Below are 18,529 nucleotides of genomic sequence, written 5' to 3'. Positions count from 1 at the left end.
CCCCAGGTGACTGTCTGTCCTTACCTTCTCCTCCCGACTCTGGCCTCCAGCCCTGGTGGGTGTAATCTGGGGTTGCAGGGAAAGCAGAGTCTCAAAGAGAGTGCGTGCCTCTGTGATCTGGGAGGCCACGTCGGCATTGGGGTGCTGGCCAAAAGCCTCTGGGGGGTCCATGCCAGGCAACATGCTAATGTACTCTTTGTACGAGGCCAGGCTCCCATCCTTGGGGATAAAATAGGTCTCCAACACTGACAACCTGGGGAGTCAGTGCAGAATTATCACTGTACTGTGGGGACTTGGGGCTCCCATGCCAGGCCAAGGCCCTATCCATCCAACTCTCTGCTCTTACTTTGCCCCCCAAGTCAATCTCCCATTCACTCCTCAAACACTGCCCCTACCCCCAATCCTGCCACCTGGCACCCCATTCAGTGCCCCCCTCACCGGTAGGAGGGGGTCGAGAGAGCCTGGTCACAGAAATAGTCATTGATGTAGGTGGTCAGCAGGCGCCGATCCCAGTCATCCGTGACGTGTCCACCATAGTTGACCCCGGAGATGAGGTACTTGAGTGCATCCCAGGGTGTCTCCTCATACTCGTCCAGGTAGAGGCTCAGCAAGTTCTCTGACACCTGTGCGTGGCCCCAGCCCACACCCCCAGCCCCACACAGAGTTATGGCAGGAATTCTTCCAGGGGCTTCCAGTCAGTGATGATTCCTGCAGGGCAGCCTTGGGGCAGACAGTGTAAGGAGGGAGGGTGGGGTGAGGGACCCTGGTCAGCACAAACCTCAAAGTCAGAGTCATTGAAGCCGTAGATGATGTTCCAGCCAAGCTGCAGGAACTTTTTGCGTTCAAGTAACACAGAGTGGAAGAAGCACAGTGCGAACAGCAGCTTCTTATACTTGGTGGGTTTGGAGCAGTGGGAAAACTGTGGCTCTGTCATCAGTTGGTAAAGACGGGTCATGTTGGCCTTTAGGCCCTGGGGACAAGGAAGTACAGAGATGGGATGACATGCGTCTTGCATGGCCCCAACACTAGCATCACCGTGTTCAGTTGTGAAGGTTGCTCACTGCATAAGGGCACTCATTGGCTAAAGAAATGAGTGAAGGTTGAAATCCAGCCCTTGAGCTGCATGCCAAGACATGCACTCATCCACAGGGCTTGCTGTCCTCCTCTTCACATGCAGGCGCTGTATGGACTCATGGCAGCCCTGCCTTCTCGTCTCCACCCCCTCTCCTTGATCCCCCTCAACTGCGATGTTCTCAGTGGTGGGTAGGCCAACTCAATTTGTGAGTGCCAAAAAATATGAACAAAAACACAAACATGGGAACTTCCTTCGTGGTCCGTTGGTTGAGAATCTGTCTTGCAATGCAGGGGATGTGGGTGTGATCCCAGTGAGGGAACTAAGATCCCACATGCCGCCAAGCAACTAAGCCCTTGCAGCGCAACTACTGAATCCACATGCCACAATGTAAGATCTTGTGTGACACAACTAAGACCTGACGTGGCAGAATTAATAAGAAATGTACATAATTTTGTGCAAAGGGTTAGTATATAGTGACATATCATTAAACAGGAATGAGCTACATGCTTGGATTTATCAGGCTTCATAAGCAGGTTGGGGTTTGGCTAAGTCTTACAAATAGGAAGGATGTAACGAGGCTGAGAGGAGGGCCTTGGCTGCCCAGAGATGGGAAGAACTGGAGGAATAAAGGCACGAAGGGAAGATAAAGTGAGAAGAGGATCTAACTGAAATCAAGTGAAGCACTCAGATAGGGTAAGAAGGACCGGGAGTAGATGGCGATACAGTAAGAAGGGCAGTTTGAGCCGACTGAACTCGATACACCAGGAACCCTGGAGCCATTTCTGTCTTGAATAGGACAGTGATACATTGAAACAGTGTTCTAAGGAGATTCATCATGATGGACAAAAGGGAGCAGGGAGAAAACAGACGTAAGAACATTGGTTAGACCGAGAACAAAATGAAAATCTGATTTTTAAAACTATCATTTATAACATCATCAAGTCATGTAAAGCACCAAGGAATAAATCTAATATAAATGTATATATCTTTAGAAACTTTACAAAATTTTATTAAAAGAAAGAATAAATGGAGAGACCTACTATACTCATTGATTGAGAAGCTCAATATGCTAAAGATGTTGATTTCCCCCAAATTGATCAATAGGACTTTTTTGGTGAAACTTGACAAGCTAATTCCAAAATTTATGTTAGAGAATAAAAGATCAGGAATAGCCTAGAGAAGAATAAGGTAGCAGGATTTGCCTTCCCCAGCCATCAAGAATTATTATAGAGCTAGAGAGTAATTAATACAGTGTATATTGACCCCAGGATAAACAACTTGATCAATGAACAGCATAAAGGGCCTAGAAACCCATCTGTATATGTATATGATAACTGCAACACTTAACAAAATTGGAACACATAATACATTTAGATTAAAATAGTGTATCAATTTATTGAAATCAGCAACCGTGTTGCAGTTATATAAGAGAACACCCTGATTCTTAGGAGTGAGTCCTTTCCACTGAAATACACTACAGTATGTGGCAGTAAAGGGCCAGGATATACAATTTACTCTCAAATGTTTCAGAAGTATGAGTGGAGAGAGAGAAAAACAGAGATCAAATGATAAAGCAAGTGGGACAAAATGTTAACTACAGATGGATTTGGGTAACGTATAGGGGGTTCTCTGTACTATTATTCTTACAACTTTTCTGTAAACTTAAAGTTATTTTCAAAAAAAATTTTTTAAATATTGGCCTCTTTGTCAGCTTCTAAAAGGAATTCAGTTGCACCAAGCACACCTGAATGTCCTTTCTCAGAAGGTTTGGTGAATTGCAGGAAGGTTCTGCATCACCAGCAGGCAGCCCTTCATGGACAGCTCTCCCGGGCTGACCTCCAACAGGACTCTCTCCCCTGGTGACCCACCCACTGCAAAGCCATCCTGTCTGGTTCCTCTTTCCTCATGGAATTTGCTCCCATTCATTGTCTCCATGCTTACTGCTTATTAAACCGACCTAAACAGCACCTACCTCAGGGCCAACACAACTCTACCCATCACGCGGTTCAGCCAACAGAGGGCCCTCTGGCTACAAGGCACATGCCTCTCTTAGAAGGCAATAAGAAAGGCTCTTAACGAATTAAAAAAGAAGGGTTGCATCTCTTTGACAATTCATTTATCTGAACTGTTTGACATTTTTTTAACAGGAAGACAGACTACTTCTGTTGACAGAAGAAAATAAAGGTAAATAAAAATCAACTTTAAACACAGATTTTTAAAAATTAGTGGTGCCATTAACAACATGGAACAACAGACTGGTTCCAAATTGGGAAAGGAGTACATCAAGGCTGTATATTGTCACTCTGCTTATTTAACTTATATGCAGAGTACATCATGCGAAATGCCGGGCTCGATGAAGGACAAGCTGGAATCAAGATTGCTGGGAGAAAGATCAATAACCTCAGATACACAGATGACACCACCCTTATGGCAGAAAGCGAAGAAAAAAAACTAAAGAGCCTCTTGATGAAAGTGAAAGAGGAGAGTGAAAAAGTTGGCTTAAAACTCAACATGCAGAAAACTAAGATCATGACATCTAGTCCCATCACTTCATGGCAAATAGATGGGGAAACAATGGAAACAGTGAGAGATTTTATTTTGGAGGCTCCAAAATCACTGCAGATGGTGACTGCAGCCATGAAATTAAAAGATGCTTGCTCCTTGGAAGAAAAGCTATGACAAACCTAGACGGTATATTAAAAAGCAGAGACATTACTTTGTCTACAAAGGTCCGTCTAGTCAAGGCTATGGTTTTTCCAGTAGTCATGTATGGATATGAGTTGGACTATAAAGGAAGCTGAGCACTGAAGAACTGATGCTTTTGAACTGTGGTGTTGGAGAAGACTCTTGAGAGTCCCTTGGACTACAAGGAGATCCAACCAGTCCATCCTAAAGGAGATCAGTCCTGGGTGTTCATTGGTAGGACTGACGTTGAAGCTGAAGAAACTCCAATACTTTGGATACCTGATGCGAAGAACCAATTCATTGGAAAAGACCCTGATGCTGGGAAAGATTGAGGGCAGGAGGATAGGGGATGACAGAGGATGAGATGGTTGGATGGCATCACTGACACAATGGACATGAGTCTGAGTAGGTTCCAGGAGTTGGTGATGGACAGGGAAGCCTGGCGTGGTGCAGTCCATGGGGTCACAAAGAGTCAGACATGACTGAGCAACTGAACTGACTGATTAACAAAAATGGGCCAAGGAGATAATCTGCGTGCAGGAGCTGAAGACTTGTTTTGAGAGCTAGTAATTTATGGTGCTGGAGTGCCAAAAAATACTTTGTAACCAGATGGAATTCATACTTGGCACTGAATTCAGTAATGGAGCCAGAGAAGGGGATTGGGGTTGAAATCAGGAAGAGGACAGTTTCTCCATCAACTTGTGAAGGGAGGAAATGTAGAATGAGGACAGGACAGGAGGAGAAAGAAACACAGAAGTAATCGATGATGTTGCAAAAAACAGAAGGGGGACCAGGAGTGTGTCAGGGAAATTGGGGGGACAGTCAACTGTGCCAGCTTCCCCAAGGTGGCCAAAGAAGGATTTAATGATGAAAGACATCTGCGTGCCTGTACATCTGATCAGTTCTCGTTTATTGAGCACCTACTACAAACAGGTCCCTGCTTTAGTCACAGGATAAGCAAAATGGTGAGGGAGACGAAAAAGACACGGTCTCTGCCCTCTTGAGCTTACAGTCTAGAAGAGAAGTCATGTATTAACCAGAATCATACTAATAGGTGTAAAGTTCTTGTAGCGGAAGGTCAGAAGGAACAGTGAAGAGGATTCCTGAGAAAGTGCTGGTGGGACTGAGACCTGAACAGGCAAAGAAGCGGGTGGGGAGGAAAATAGGGAGGACAGTGTATGAAAAAGCAGCAGGCTGGAGAACACAGTCTGTCGAGGAAGAATAGCGAAACAATTTTAAAAGTTGATGGTATAGGTAAAGAAAGCAAAGGGGAAAGTTGCGACAGACAAAGCAGGAGAGGTGCTCGCAGCGGCACACAGGCCATGTGAACAGGGTTGTGAACTTGATTAAAAGCAATGAGAAGCTACTAAAATAGTTTGGTGCTGCTAAGTCGCTTCAGTCGTATCCAACTCTGTGCAGCCCCATAGACGGCAGCCCACCAGGCTCCTCTGTCCCTGGGATTCTCCAGGCAAGAACACTGGAGTGGGTTGCCATTTCCTTCTCCAATGCATGAAAGTGAAATGTGCAAGTGAAGACGCTCAGTCCAACTCTTAGCGACCCCGTGGACTGCAGCCTACCAGGCTCCTCTGTCCATGGGATTTTCTAGGCAAGAGTACTGAAGTGGGGTGCCACTGCCTTCTCCAAAAATAGTTTAAGCAGAGGTAAATGGGCAGGATGTAGTGACATGATCAGATTCTAAAAGATTGGTTTGATTGCATTCCAAGGTGACCTCGTAGTACTGGAGATAAAAATTTCAGTAGAGCTGGAGGGAAGGAGAAAGGCCAGGAAGTGACAGTAGGGAGAGAATGTAAGGAAGTGTCCAGAGGAGGAAGGGGCTGACAGGTCCACACACTAGTTATATACTCTTCCTTTGCCTCAGTTTCCTACCTGTAAAATGGGGCTGATAGTACTTACCTGATAGGCGTGTATGTTAAATGAATTAATAAATGTAAGCATTTAGAACAATGCCTGGCATGTAATAACACTCAAAAAAAGTTAGCTATTACTACTATGTTCTAAGAGTTTGGCATGCAGAGGTGGAATTTCTTAGAGGACAAAAGAATCAAACAAGCAGCCTTGCAGCTAAGGTTACAACCTCTCTCTGAGGCCAGGAGGACAGATAGGCCCACTAGCGTGGGCACTGCTGCTGCCTACACTTGCCCATACCTTTGGTGGCTCTGTGGTCATCTTGATGCTGGCCTGCAAGATGGAGATGGGGAAGTCTGGGTGGGGGCTGGAGCTGAGCCAGAGGCGGAAGGAAGGGTGCGGATCCTCCACCTGCAGCTGCTCCACCAGTTTATCCAAGTTCGGCATCCAGGACAGAGACAGGTGGCAGTTGGCGAGGAAGACCCAGTGTCCTGGAAGGAGGTGCTGGTGTGGTGGGAACCACTCCCCATGCCCCCTCTGTCCCCCCACTGTTCCTCTGGTTGAGGGGCTAGTTTAGGGGGAGGGTCCAAGTGCTCAGGTGCCAACCCCCAAGGCCTTCTGGAGGAGCAGGAGCTGCAGTGACAGCAGGGTGACAGGTGGGAGCTGGTGGACAGTTGGGCCAGGGCCATGGTTGGGGGCAGAAGAACTGGGTAGACACTGACCCTGAATCACACCCTCTCGGAGGAGCCGAGCTGCGATGGGGGCCTGGCCCTGGCCCAGAGACAGGGCATGGAAGCGCTGGGCCATGCCTGTATGCTCAGCCAGCTGGAGCAAGGCACTGGTGGGGTCCACGCCGGGGGACAGGATGAACACCAGTGGGGTCCGTGGGGCCGAGTCCTCCATCACCTGCCAGCAGCACAGGGTGTCACCTTAGGCAGAAGGCCAGGTGAGGTCTCGGGAAAGACCGAGGAAGCGCGGGCGGCAGACTGGGACAGAGAAGCAGGTTGGAAGGCGAAAGAGCCACTGACCAACTTCATGTTTAGCACAGGAGGCTCAACGAAGCGGGAGCCAAGGTTGGAGACGATGAAAGAGGTTACACAGAAGGCCACACGGTCCTGGCGCAGGGAGCGAACAATCAGCATTCGTTGCATTTCATTGCAGGCGTTTTCCCACTCACCTGGGGACAAGATTAAGGGTGGGGTTAGAGAGCCCGACAGACGAGCAGGGAATCTGAACAAAGAGGCGCCTGCAGGGACGCTGGGCCAGGGGGCAGATGCGCTGAGGGAACTTGGGAGAGACACGGGAGGAATTAGAGCAAAGAGCAGGTGTGCAGCTGAAGGAGGGAAAAGAAAGGAGAAGGAGGCCTGGCAGCAGGCACCTGGCAGCATGGCCTTCTCGGGGGTGGCGCTGGTGTACCACAAGTTCCAGTCCCGAGGATACTGCTCAAAGGAGCTCATAAGCCCATGGAAGTTGGTCAGTTTGTCCAGCTCTGTGATGTTATCCCAGTAGGCGTCTGCGAGCCAGGTGGTACAAGGGTTATCCATTTGGCCCTCACGATCCAAGACCTGGGGCGGGGGGACGAGAGAGGAGAAAAGCATTGACCAGACTCTCCCAAAAGAAGAGGTTTTTTTTTTTTCAAGGTGAAAAAGCCAAGATGAGTATTTCATGAAACAAAATGAAGAAATGAATGCAGGAATCTGAGATGGATTGGAATCCACCTTTATTGGGGAAATAAATGGAAGGAAAGGGGGACCCTGTGTCCCTGAGCCACCATGTGGGTGAAGGCACAGTCCAAAGTTAGGAAGCAGGCGCCCTCTGGTGGTTTCCTGGCAATACTGCCTTCTACCTGAATGATGGCAGTTGCAGCTGCACCCTTAAGAGAAGCACAACCTGTTTACTGTCACTTATTAATTTAACAAATATTTATTGTTCACCAACTATGTTTTATGGAGAAGGCAATGGCAACCCACTCCAGTACTCTTGCCCGGAAAATCCCATGGACGGAGGAGCCTGGCAGGCTGCAGTCCATGGGGTCGCTAAGAGTCGGGCATGACTGAGCGAATTCACTTTCACTTTTCACTTTCATGCATTGGAGAAGGAAATGGCAACCCACTCCAGTGTTCTTGCCTGGAGAATCCCAGGGACGGAGGAGCCTGGTGGGCTGCCGTCTATGGGGTCGCACAGAGTCGGACACGACTGAAGCGACTTAGCAGCAACTATGTTTTAAGCACTCGAGACACACCACTGAACAGAACAGACAAATACCTCTGAGGAGCTTATTTTCCCCCATGGGACGGCAGATAATGAACCAAAAACACAGCAAATAATTATCTAGTAGGTTAAAGATGGCAGTGCCATTGAAAAAGAGAACAAGTTGAGGAAGATTAAGGGAGACTGGAAGTGCTTAAGGGTAGCTGGAAATATTAAGACACTCAAGGAAATCTCAGTGAGGTGAGATTTGAATCAAGCCTTAAAGGAGGAGAGGGAGGGGCACAGTGTACACCTGCGGGAACAATTTTCTGGCAGAAGGAACAGCTGGTGTGAAGGCCCTGGGGTGGGACATGCCTGCTACAGTGAGAAGCCTGTGCAGCTGGAGTGGGGAGGAGGCAAAGAGGCTGAGGGTGTTTGGAAAGGAGAGAGTGTAACAGTGACCACGGAATTCAGGACGGCGAAGGAGTGGCCTGAGAAACAGTGAAAGAGTGGCCGGGTCATGCCAATCAGTGGGCCACAGGGAAGGGGCTCAAAGCCCCACCTGTAATGCAGGCAAGCCACTCCCCACGGCCCCTGCGAGCTTGTCATACACCTGCTCCTGCCAGCTTTCCTCCGCTCACTTGCTGGATCCTGGGCTTACCCTCTGCATCTGGGGTCCACTCCCGACCTTGTCCACCCCACACTCAGATATACTCTCTACCCAACTCACCACGCCCCCGCGTAGAAAGAAGTTGTATTCATCCATGTTGAGTTTCCCAGAAGTCTCCAGGATTTTGGCACACATCTGAAAACTGAATAGCAGCTTGTGGCGCTCGAAAAGCGTGCGGCAGGTGTACCTGGGAGGGGACAGGAGGTGGGGGTATGGGAGGCAGGATACTCAGCATCGAGGCTTCCTGAGTGTAGCCCCGACAATCACAGAGCCCTGCCTATAGGGAGGACCTTCATCAGTCTCTAATCCAAGCCTCCTGTAAACAGCCTAGCCTTCAGGGCTCTAGAGAGAGGATGTGATTCTCCCAGAATTTCCTCAACACTGACTGGACCCCGGCTATGTGCCAGGTACACTGCCAGGTCCTGAAGACACAAAGATGAATGAATACAGTCTCTGTCCTGCTGTCCTGGAGGAAGTCAGGCAGAGTGGGGAGGACAAGTGAGAGACCATATGAGAGGACACAGGAGGTTACTGTGTGACAAGATGAATCCTATACAAGAGTGGCAGCACTCCCCTGCCTGGAGCGGAGCCAGAAGTGCAGCAGAGTTACTGTGATGTGGCAGAGAGGAGAGGGGAGGATGCCAGGGAGAGCTCAGATACAGGCCAAGGAGGCGGTGGTGATGAGAAAACCATGGTGTGCAGGGCATCAGCGATGCTCAGGGTCCAGTGTAAGGAGGGGGAAGGTGAGGCTGGGGGGCAGGTGGCAGCCAAGGTATGGAGGACTTTATGGCTATTGGACACAAAGCAACCACCACAGAATGGAAGCCGGGGCTGGGGTGGCATGGCCAGATTCGTGTTTGAAAGGCTCTCGTTGCTGACGGCAGGACAGATTGGAGAGGGACAGAGCTGGAGGCAGAAGGGCCTGTTGGGAACCCGTGGGGGAACTCAGAAAGAAATATCACGGCAGCCTCAACCGAAGTGAGTCATGGCAGTGGAGAGGTCTGGGTGGGATGGGGGGACAGTGTGCAGGAAGAATCATGAGCAAAACCTATGGACTGATCTGAGAGGTGAGGGACAGTGAAGAGCCAGGAATCTCTCCTAGTTTGGGTGCTTGGGAGGTGGCTGTTGGTGCCACTCAGGGGTGCAGCCCCTGAAGAAAGAGGAGAGACAAAGAGTTGGACGTGAAACAGGTTGACCTTGAGGGGTCTGTGGGATATCCAGGCGAAGGGGTCAGGAACCTCACTACTCAAAGCGGAAGCCACAGACCAGGGGCAGCAGCTTCACTTGGGAGCTTGTTAGAAATGCAGGCTCCCAGGTCCCAGCCCAGACCTACTGAGTCGGAGTCTAAATTAATCTGCGTCGTGGACACGTTAACCTTTGGAGAAGTGCTGGCACAGGGGTAGGTCCTCCACACAAGGCTAATGCTCAAGGGAAACACTGGGGCTGGGACTGGTCAGCCCATGGGTGACGGTCACCCAGAGGGTAGACACTGTCCAGGGGAGGTGTGTGGTGAGAAGAGCAGGGGACCAGGGGCGGTGGCAGGGGCAGCTCCAAAGCACAAGTAACCAGAGGGGTTGGTGGGCACAGAGCCACTGGGCCTCACACCAGACGCGCGCGGGGCGCGGTGAGGCGCCGAGACCTGTAGACAGCGTAGGTGTGGTACTCGTTCAGGTAGTCGATGCGGTCCTCCAGCTTGTTGCTGCGATGGCTCTTGTCGATGCTGAGGATAAAGAGGCTGATGTAGGCGTCCAGGGAGAACTGGTACATCGGGTCGATGCGGCCCATATCGTTGAGCACGAAGAACAGCACAGAGGCCCTCTGGGCGCACGGGCGGTAAGCCTGTAGAGGGGGCGGAGTCAGGGTCGGAGGGGCGGGGGCTCGGAGAGGGGGCGGGGCCGGAGGTCGCTGTGGTTCACCTCTCGGGCCAGGTCGATGTTGATCTCCGTGGTTTCGCTGGTCTCCAGCTGTTCCGTCACCTCGGTGGCGGTTATCTTGGAGGTCCGCAGGGTGTTCACCAGCTGCACGTCGTCTAGCAGGGAGCCCGTGGCCTCGTTCAGCAGCCTGGAGAAAAGCCAAGAGGTGCGTGGATAAAGGGGCTTCAGCGGGGGCTGCGGCTGGCCGGGAGCAAGGGAGGGGCGACCCCTCATCAGCCCCCCGGGACTGTAGTCAAGCCTGTGAGCAGACCCGCGGGCTGTGGGCTGGGGGAGGCAGGGTCTCACCGAAGGATCTCGTCCTCCAGCTCCTTGAGCTTCCTCTTGCCAGCGGCGATATTGATAACCAACGAGTCCTTCTGCTCCTCCAGCTCCGGCCGCTCCTTCCGGACAACAATGCCCAGCAGCTGGGCCTCCAGGCCCTGAGATGGCCAGGACCCGTGGTGAGAACCCCACTCTGGTGACCTTTACCCTTTACATCCCTTTACACCTCTCAAGCCCCACATCCCCAGCTGCCCGACACAATCTCAGCCTTTTATCAGTCCTGGCCGACTCTACAGCCCTCTGGATTCACCCTGGTTCAGTCTAGGCTCGGTCGCCACCCACCTGTTCTTTGACAGCGAAGTTGACAATAGTGGTCTTGGCTGAGGTCTCTGGGCTGTAGTGGGGGTTGGAGAGCTTGGTGGTGATGTAGAAACGGAAGTTGGGATTGTATTCCACCTCCTTATCTCCAATGCGCATCAGCAACCGACCACCTGCACTGACAAGAGGGTCAAGGGCAGGGACTCCACATGACCAAGTGTGGGCTGACCCATTGCTCCCCAACTGGAATCCAGTAGCAGGGACTCAGCCTGCCTACGGCCCCAACCCAGGTGTGTTTGAATACAGGGACAGGGTAGTAGGAGACACAGCCAAAGACCCAGCGCTTTCCTGCCATGGTCTCAGCCCAACCCCACCATAAGCCTGGATCCTGACCAATTCGAGCTACAGATTTGTTGAGCACAGGGTTGAGTGTGGGATCCAGATATTCCTGCACGTTCTGGAGCAGAACTGGATATCCAAACTGGATGGCGTTTTCTAGGATTCGGAGGTAATCGTTCATCTGCAGGTCGATGATCTGTAGGCCCTGGAAAGTAAGGAAAACTATGGAAGAAATGCTGAGGGATACAAGATCGGTAATAGCCAAAGGGTAGGACCTCAGAAAGAATCACGCTTGGGAAGAGAATCTAAGGGGACAAATCAGCCCTCCCCCATCCCTAGCCCTGATTACCTGACTTCCTTCCATGTTCTTAATCCATTTCAGGGCCTGGGCCTGCGGATCAATCATCAGTGCCCACCTGAAGGAGGAAGCGTGAGTCAGAAGATAGGCTCAGCCTTCACTCGGCCCTGTGCTCCCAGCAGCATCCTCACCTGTTGCCACGGGTGACAATGATGCCGTTCTCAGTGGAGAAGGCATCCGAGGGCAGCCCTTGAATGTTCCAGTCCCGAACTTTGGTAGGATTGGACAGGAAGTTGTCGAACGTGAAGCGGGGTGAGCAAGGAACCTGCAGCCCTGAAATCTGGGTGGAAGGAGCCCAGAGCTTCAGCCTGGGTATCAGAGCCCAGCACCTCTGCCCCTTTCCAACATCTCTGTTACTCCCAGAGGCTGTGATCTTAGAGCCCAGGAACTCATGCATCACACCTGAGCCCTGCCTTACCTTCCTGATCCAGATTTGGTTGACAATCTCATCCCGATAGTTGGTCAGGAAGGGCCCCATATAGGATAGGAAGGCAGCTGCCAGGAGACAGTCTCCCACCAGGTAGCCCAGATCCTCCTCCAGGCCCTGGAGGACAGCAGGGGAGGTAGGTGTAGGTCTTCCTGGGCCCGTACTGGAGGCACATGGACAGATCTGAAGGCACTCTCCCCTCTGGACATTATCCAGATCAGAGCGAGTCTTTCCCTCTCCTAAATCCTTGTGCCCCAAGAACTCAACCCTACTCTCATGACTTTTGAGTTCCCCATGTTTTATTTTTTTCATATTTTGGCTGTGCCATGTGACTTGCAGTATCTCAGTTCAGTGACAGCGCCAAACCCTAACCACCTGACCATGAGGGGACTCCCTTGGGTTCCCCAGTCTTAACAGCAATGTTTTTTTCTTCTCTCTTTTTTTGGTTGTGCCACATGGCTTGTGGGATCTTAGATCCCAGGCCCTCGGCAGTGAGAGCATGTAGTCTTAATCACTGGACCACCTGGGAATTCAGCAGTGTTAGTCACTTGTGATGCCTGGAGAATCCCAGGGATGGGGGAGCCTGGTGGGCTGCCGTCTGTGGGGTCGCACAGAGTCGGACACGACTGAAGCGACTTAGCAGCAGCAGCAGCAGTCACTTGTGATAAGGCCTAACCCTCTTGTGAAGCCAGGAGCTCACTGAGATCAGAGATGAGATGCCCCAGGTTGGCTTCAGTCAGGCCAGTGGGCTCTATCGGGGTCCTCGTGAGTGTTTTCCAGCCGCACCTACACAAGGAGGCAGATCCCTCCTGGCACAAAAGCCTCTCCTCCTACTATTCTCACCAAATGGGAGAGGAAGAAAGCCCACTCCCCATTCTTGGGTGTCCCTACACCCAAGCATTGCCATCATTTCCCCTCCTGTCCCTCCACCTAAATGGGCAAGGAGCTGGTGGCAGTGGTGGGCAACAGCGAGGAGAGCCAGGGGGCTCAGCTGGCCTCACCTTTACTGTCTCCTCCCATCGGGCCTTCTCTCCAGCCAGCCCGGACACCAGCATCCCAGCACGCTCCAGCTTTATCTCCATCTCCTCGGACCTCTTGCGAAGCTCCTCCTTCTGTGCCAGCTTCTCATCATACTGTTTCTTCAGCATCTCCAGTTTCTCAGCCACCTGAGAGGGATCAGAGTATAGGGATCTAACACAGACTGGAGGCCAGATGATTCTGGCTTCGGATTACCGGATTACCCATCTGCCATGTTGTGGCTCTATGAGCTCTGCGAAAAATGATCTCTTGGAGCCTCAGTTTCCTCTGGTACAAAAAATTAACACCTACCCTGCAGGGTTGTTGTGAAGGAAAAAACAAGGTCAAATATATGTGATCAGGTGAGTTTTCTTTCCTGAGCCTCTACCACTCCACCACTCCTTCCTTGAGCCTGGAAACTACTTGGTTATGAACTCAAGGCTGAGGGAGAGACGGGCCTCTCTTAGCACAAGGATAAACCACACAGGATGTTCTGACAAGAGAGGACCAGATAGCACAAAAATAACTGCCATTTCATGTTGTTGAGAGAGTGACTCCTGAGTTCTCATCACAAGGAAATTTTCGTTTTTTCCCAACTATTGAGGTTGACTTCCAATAACTTGGGAATGAGATAAGTAGCTCTCCAAGGAATTATTATTATTATTATTTTTGCCTGTGCCAGGAGGCATGTAAAGTCTTAGTTCCCCAACTGGGAATTGAACCCATGGCCCTACAGTGGAAGCGTGGAGCCCTAATTATTGGACCAGAGAATTCCCTCCAGGGAACATTTTTTAAAGCAAAGTGGAGATTCAAAATGTCACCCTTGAGTGACTTGAGCATCTAAAGAAAGAAGGTGTCACTCAGGGATCAGATGGGCCACTCAGAGGCTAGGGGCCCACAGGAAAAGGGTGCTCTGGCCCTCACACACATGTGCTGGGTTATCTGGTAGGCTCTACTGCGTGACACTTGTCATCAGGCTCACACAAGCACCTCCATGCATTGAGCAACACTCTGATTATAATTTGGCTTCCTGTGGAGACTGGGCTCTGGGGAGGCAGCCAACCTGTGTGATAGACCTATATTTCATTATTTATTTTGCATGTTTTCACTGTTTTGATTTTCTACACAAGAAATATATGCACAGGGTTAAAAACCTAAATAATAAAATAAAAGAGGTTATAAGGAAAAGCAACGGTCCTCTAGCCCACTTTGCTACTTAGTTCCATTCTTCAATAGCAAATTATTTTTTAACCATGTCTCTTTTTATTTCTTCAAGTCATTACCTCCCTATCTCTGACTGTTACGCTTATGCAGCTACTGGATGTATGTGTGTGTATATATATATATATATATATATATATATATATACAGCTTTAAATTTTTGCAGTTTTAATCTTTTTAATTGGAAATAATTATGAAAAATTTCAAACCTAAGAAAAAGACTAATATAGCAATACCTACACACCCAGCACCCAGATTTAACAGTTGTTAACATTTTGCTGTATTTACGCCATCTACTTGTTTTTCATCAAAGTATTTTAAAGACTGTTACAAACTCATGACATTTCAACTTCAAATACCTCATAATGCATCTCTTTTTAGAAAAGGACCTAGTCATAACACCATTATCACACCTAACATCTTTAACTTTTTCTGAAAATAACTTGTCCCATTTGTTTTGTTTTGTTTTTTTTTGAATGGTGAATATGTTTCATACAAATCAACATTCCAAAGGAGGAAAAGTGTGCCGGGGTTTGTCTTCCTCCCACTCCCGACCCCAGCTCCCAGCCCCAACCTGAGAGGGAACCACTGTCATCAGTTTCTAGTGTAACTTTCCAGACTGAGTCCATCAATAGTAAAGAAAACATAAGCATTGTGAGGGGAGCGCCACATTCGCCATTGAATCAGACCCAGGTAGTGCCCAGCACTCAAATATTTCTTGAATGGATGATTTTTTTCAAAAAGATAAACGGTAACATTCAATATCACTGTTTTATACTTTACTATTTTTCACCTGTCTTCAAATCCATTCTTGTCAAGCTGTCTCATTCTTTTTAACAGCTGCAAATTTTGTGTATGATGGAACCACAATTTATATGACAAGTTTCCTACTGATGGACATTTGTGTCTTCCCAACGTTTTCTATAATTAACGAAGCTGTAATGAGTATCCTTGTCCTTGCATAAGCACATCTTGATGCTGCTAGTCCTTTCCTATTATAATTGTGTTTACTTTGTGAATAGGTAACTTAAAAATTCAAGAGGCATGAAAGCATGAAAAATCTTCCTCCCAACACTTCTCCATCTACCCAGCTTCCTTCTTGAGGTAGCCAATGTGACCTGTTTCTAGTTCATCCTCTACAGATACTGCAAGTATATTTTATACAGCTGTTTCCTGCTTTATCAATGTTAGACTATTTCTATGGACTTAATGCTATGATAGATGAAGATCTGATTCCCTTATACCAACACACCTCCTCCCTTTCTCTCTACATCTAGTAGTTTTTTCTTTTTTTCCTCAAGTATCACAATGTTTATTGATAGATACAAGTTATAAAATCAGGACATGAACATGATTGGATAAATTAAGTGGACTTCATTTCAATACTATAATAAGAGGGACCAATTAAAATTCTCACCATTTGCTTCACACCCACAAAGACCACTTCAAGGGCATTTAGACTCTCTCAAGGGCTTCCCAGGTGGCACTAGTGGTAAAGAACCCACCTGCCAGTGCAGGAGACAAAGAAGCAGGTTCGATTCCTGGGTTGGGAAGATTCCCTGGGGGAGGCCACGGCAACTCACTCCAATATTCTTGCCTGGAAAATCCCATGGACAGAGAAGCCTGGGCGGCTACAGTTCATAGGGTTGCAGAGTCAGACACGACTGAAGCTAGTTAGCAAGCATACACAATCTCTCCAAATTTCCTAATAGTTCCTAATCTCTCCTACTGGCTCCCTTTATATAATGTTAAATAACATTCTAGTGTTATAAGTAATAAATTTCATTTTTTTTTGTTTGTTGCCACTGTGCAGGCATGTGGGATCTCAGTGTTCCAACCAAGGATCAGGGATTGAACCTGTGCCCCTGCAGTGGAAGTGCAGAATTTTAACAACTGGAAAGTCCCAACACACTAAAACTGTGTTCTATTTTATCTGCTGCAAAAGCACTGCCCTGTCGTTCCCAGCTATGTCCACTTCCCCAATTTTTAGGCGGTACTTTTATTTTTATATCGTTGAGGTTGACAGTCAAGAGAGGCCACACTGGGTCTTCTGTGCTCCATCTCTAGACTGATTATAATGGTCAAATGCTAACAAACAGTCAGTGTCATCATGATCCGGGTTGGGGCCCAGTGTCAACCAGGCTGGGCTGCTCGTGTTGAGACCCACTCAGACAGGTCACTGTGCGGGCCGAACTGGTTGTTAAATACTTTTTCTATTATCCCTGATGTGTTTTTTCTTCCAGAAATTCTTATGGGTTGGCTGTGTCTCCTCTCTCTCTTCTGTTTTCTGTCTCTGGTTTTGATTTTTTTATTATGTTCTGTGATGCTGTCCTCCCACCCTTCTACCGAATGTCACACTTTGATCATTTTTAAATTTCCCAGAGTTCTTTCTTTTTGTTTGGCCTTTCATCATCCTGTTTTTGTTCTGTGGATGTCATTTCTTTCTTAATCACTCTCTCTGATGATACTAATTAGATGAGGTCTGCTTTTTTCAAGTTTTCTCCATAACTTGAATTTCCTCTGGGTTTATTTTTTCCTTCGGGGTCATGGCTTGTTATGATTTTTTTTGTCTTGGTTGTTCCCTTGTGTGTTGGAAGACTTCCTCCAGGATTTTTTCTCACCCTTCTCCAGGGGAGGTGGTGACTGATCTGACTGGTAAAATTGGAAAGAGTAAACTGGGAATGCTCAACTGAGTTCATATCCTTTCTTTTTAGGGGTGAGCACAAGTCTCACTCTGCCCCCCCCAACAACGCCCAAGACCAGGTAAGTCTGTCTGAGGATGGGGGTCCCCACTAGGAGGGCCACTTGCTCACAGACATCTTCCACATCCTCCAGCCTAGCCTTTATAGGTGATATTTTGGCCAAATGCCTTTTATTTCTCAATTTGCTTAGAACTTGGGCATAGAATAAGACTACTAGTTCTCAGATAGATCCCTTCAAGAGTATACCTTTTGGACTTTCCTGGCCATCCAGTTGTTAAGATACCATGCTTCCAATGCAGACTGTGTGGGTTTGATCCCTGGTTGGGGAACTAAGATCCCACAACCCACATGCATGGCCAAAAAATGAAAAAATGGAAAAAAAGAGAAAATGAAAAAAACAATGGCACAGGTTTAAAAAAAAGAGAGAGTATACATATATGCAGACCAGAAAACCCCCCAAGACATTTTTTACAGTGCTGGGGGTTTCCTGATCAGACTGCAGCGTGTGAACAGGTGTTCTGAGTAAGGTGAGTAAGGTGAGTAAGGCTCATGTTAGGCCCAGTGGGTTTTTACACTTGTGTGGTTGACTTTTAACTTCTGTGACTTCAGTGAAAGTCTTTAGGCCAACCCTGTGTTATTTTGACCTTGGCAGATGGCTGTAGCTTTGTCTATGAATGAGTGGCTTTCTCTATAGAGACAGGATGTTTGAAGCAAGACAATTTCTAGGAAATGGGGCTTGGGCAGGGGAGAGATGTAGTCTGCAAGGGTGGCCTTAAGAGTTCTGTGGTGGATGAAGAGTCTGTTCTGGGACTTCCTTGGTGGTCCAGAGGTTAAGAATGTGCCTTCCAATGCCCAAGATTAAGTGGGATTAAGTGACTTGCTGGTTACTGCCAGCGCTGGGGCTAGAACCCCACCTTCTGATTTCAATCCCCCACCACCTCGGTTCATCATTACCTCTCAACCTCTCTTGAAATCTTCACTCTTTTACTCTTCTTTTCAAGCCTAAACACTCACAGGTATGGCCATCCATTAGGAAAGGTTTCTCACCTCTGGATGAATCATATCCTGGGCCAAATAATTAGGGGTTGTCCCCTTCACATGTGGGGAAAAAATGGGCCTGTAGGATCAGCTGCCAACAGCATCATTCTCGAGAGAAGCATTTGTAGGGCACCTCATGTTAGGTCTCTGGTGGGGGATCTCACACCACATCTTGAGGACTTCTAGTTGGTAACAGTAAGCAAACAGGGAACTGAAATTTCTCCTTTGTTACTGAAAGTGTAAGATGCAAATTCAGCTTTCAGTAGAACTTCAGAATCAGGCATGCTGAGCCACCTGCTTGCAGCTAGCACTGTGCTGACCCTGGGCTCCTGCCAGTCCAACTAAGTAAGAATCTCTGAGGGAGCCTGGAAATCAGCTGTTTGAAGTCTTCTTTCCCGTCAGAGTTGCTCAGAGATGGGAAACCCTGA

General features: G+C 48.6%; 1 protein-coding gene across 1 annotated transcript in view; it reads right to left on the bottom strand.

Annotated features, from left to right (window-relative positions):
• The window catches only part of DNAH2 (dynein axonemal heavy chain 2), a 104,444-nt gene that overhangs the window by 2,132 nt on the left and 83,783 nt on the right, over positions 1-18,529 (bottom strand). The window contains exons 66-82 of the mRNA XM_069542841.1: positions 13,125-13,289; positions 12,115-12,240; positions 11,828-11,976; positions 11,688-11,754; positions 11,393-11,543; positions 11,024-11,172; positions 10,706-10,839; positions 10,403-10,547; positions 10,126-10,325; positions 8,547-8,673; positions 7,005-7,191; positions 6,655-6,803; positions 6,349-6,532; positions 5,927-6,117; positions 779-970; positions 439-623; positions 25-253 (exon numbers count right to left, since the gene is read on the bottom strand). Coding sequence (XP_069398942.1) covers positions 25-253; positions 439-623; positions 779-970; positions 5,927-6,117; positions 6,349-6,532; positions 6,655-6,803; positions 7,005-7,191; positions 8,547-8,673; positions 10,126-10,325; positions 10,403-10,547; positions 10,706-10,839; positions 11,024-11,172; positions 11,393-11,543; positions 11,688-11,754; positions 11,828-11,976; positions 12,115-12,240; positions 13,125-13,289 — 2,730 coding nt within the window. The remainder of the gene's footprint in view (positions 1-24; positions 254-438; positions 624-778; positions 971-5,926; positions 6,118-6,348; positions 6,533-6,654; positions 6,804-7,004; positions 7,192-8,546; positions 8,674-10,125; positions 10,326-10,402; positions 10,548-10,705; positions 10,840-11,023; positions 11,173-11,392; positions 11,544-11,687; positions 11,755-11,827; positions 11,977-12,114; positions 12,241-13,124; positions 13,290-18,529) is intronic.

The sequence above is a fragment of the Ovis canadensis genome, chromosome 11, assembly GCF_042477335.2.
Source record: "Ovis canadensis isolate MfBH-ARS-UI-01 breed Bighorn chromosome 11, ARS-UI_OviCan_v2, whole genome shotgun sequence".
Classification (NCBI taxonomy): Eukaryota; Metazoa; Chordata; class Mammalia; order Artiodactyla; family Bovidae; genus Ovis; species Ovis canadensis.
This window is presented reverse-complemented; position numbering and strand designations above follow the sequence as displayed.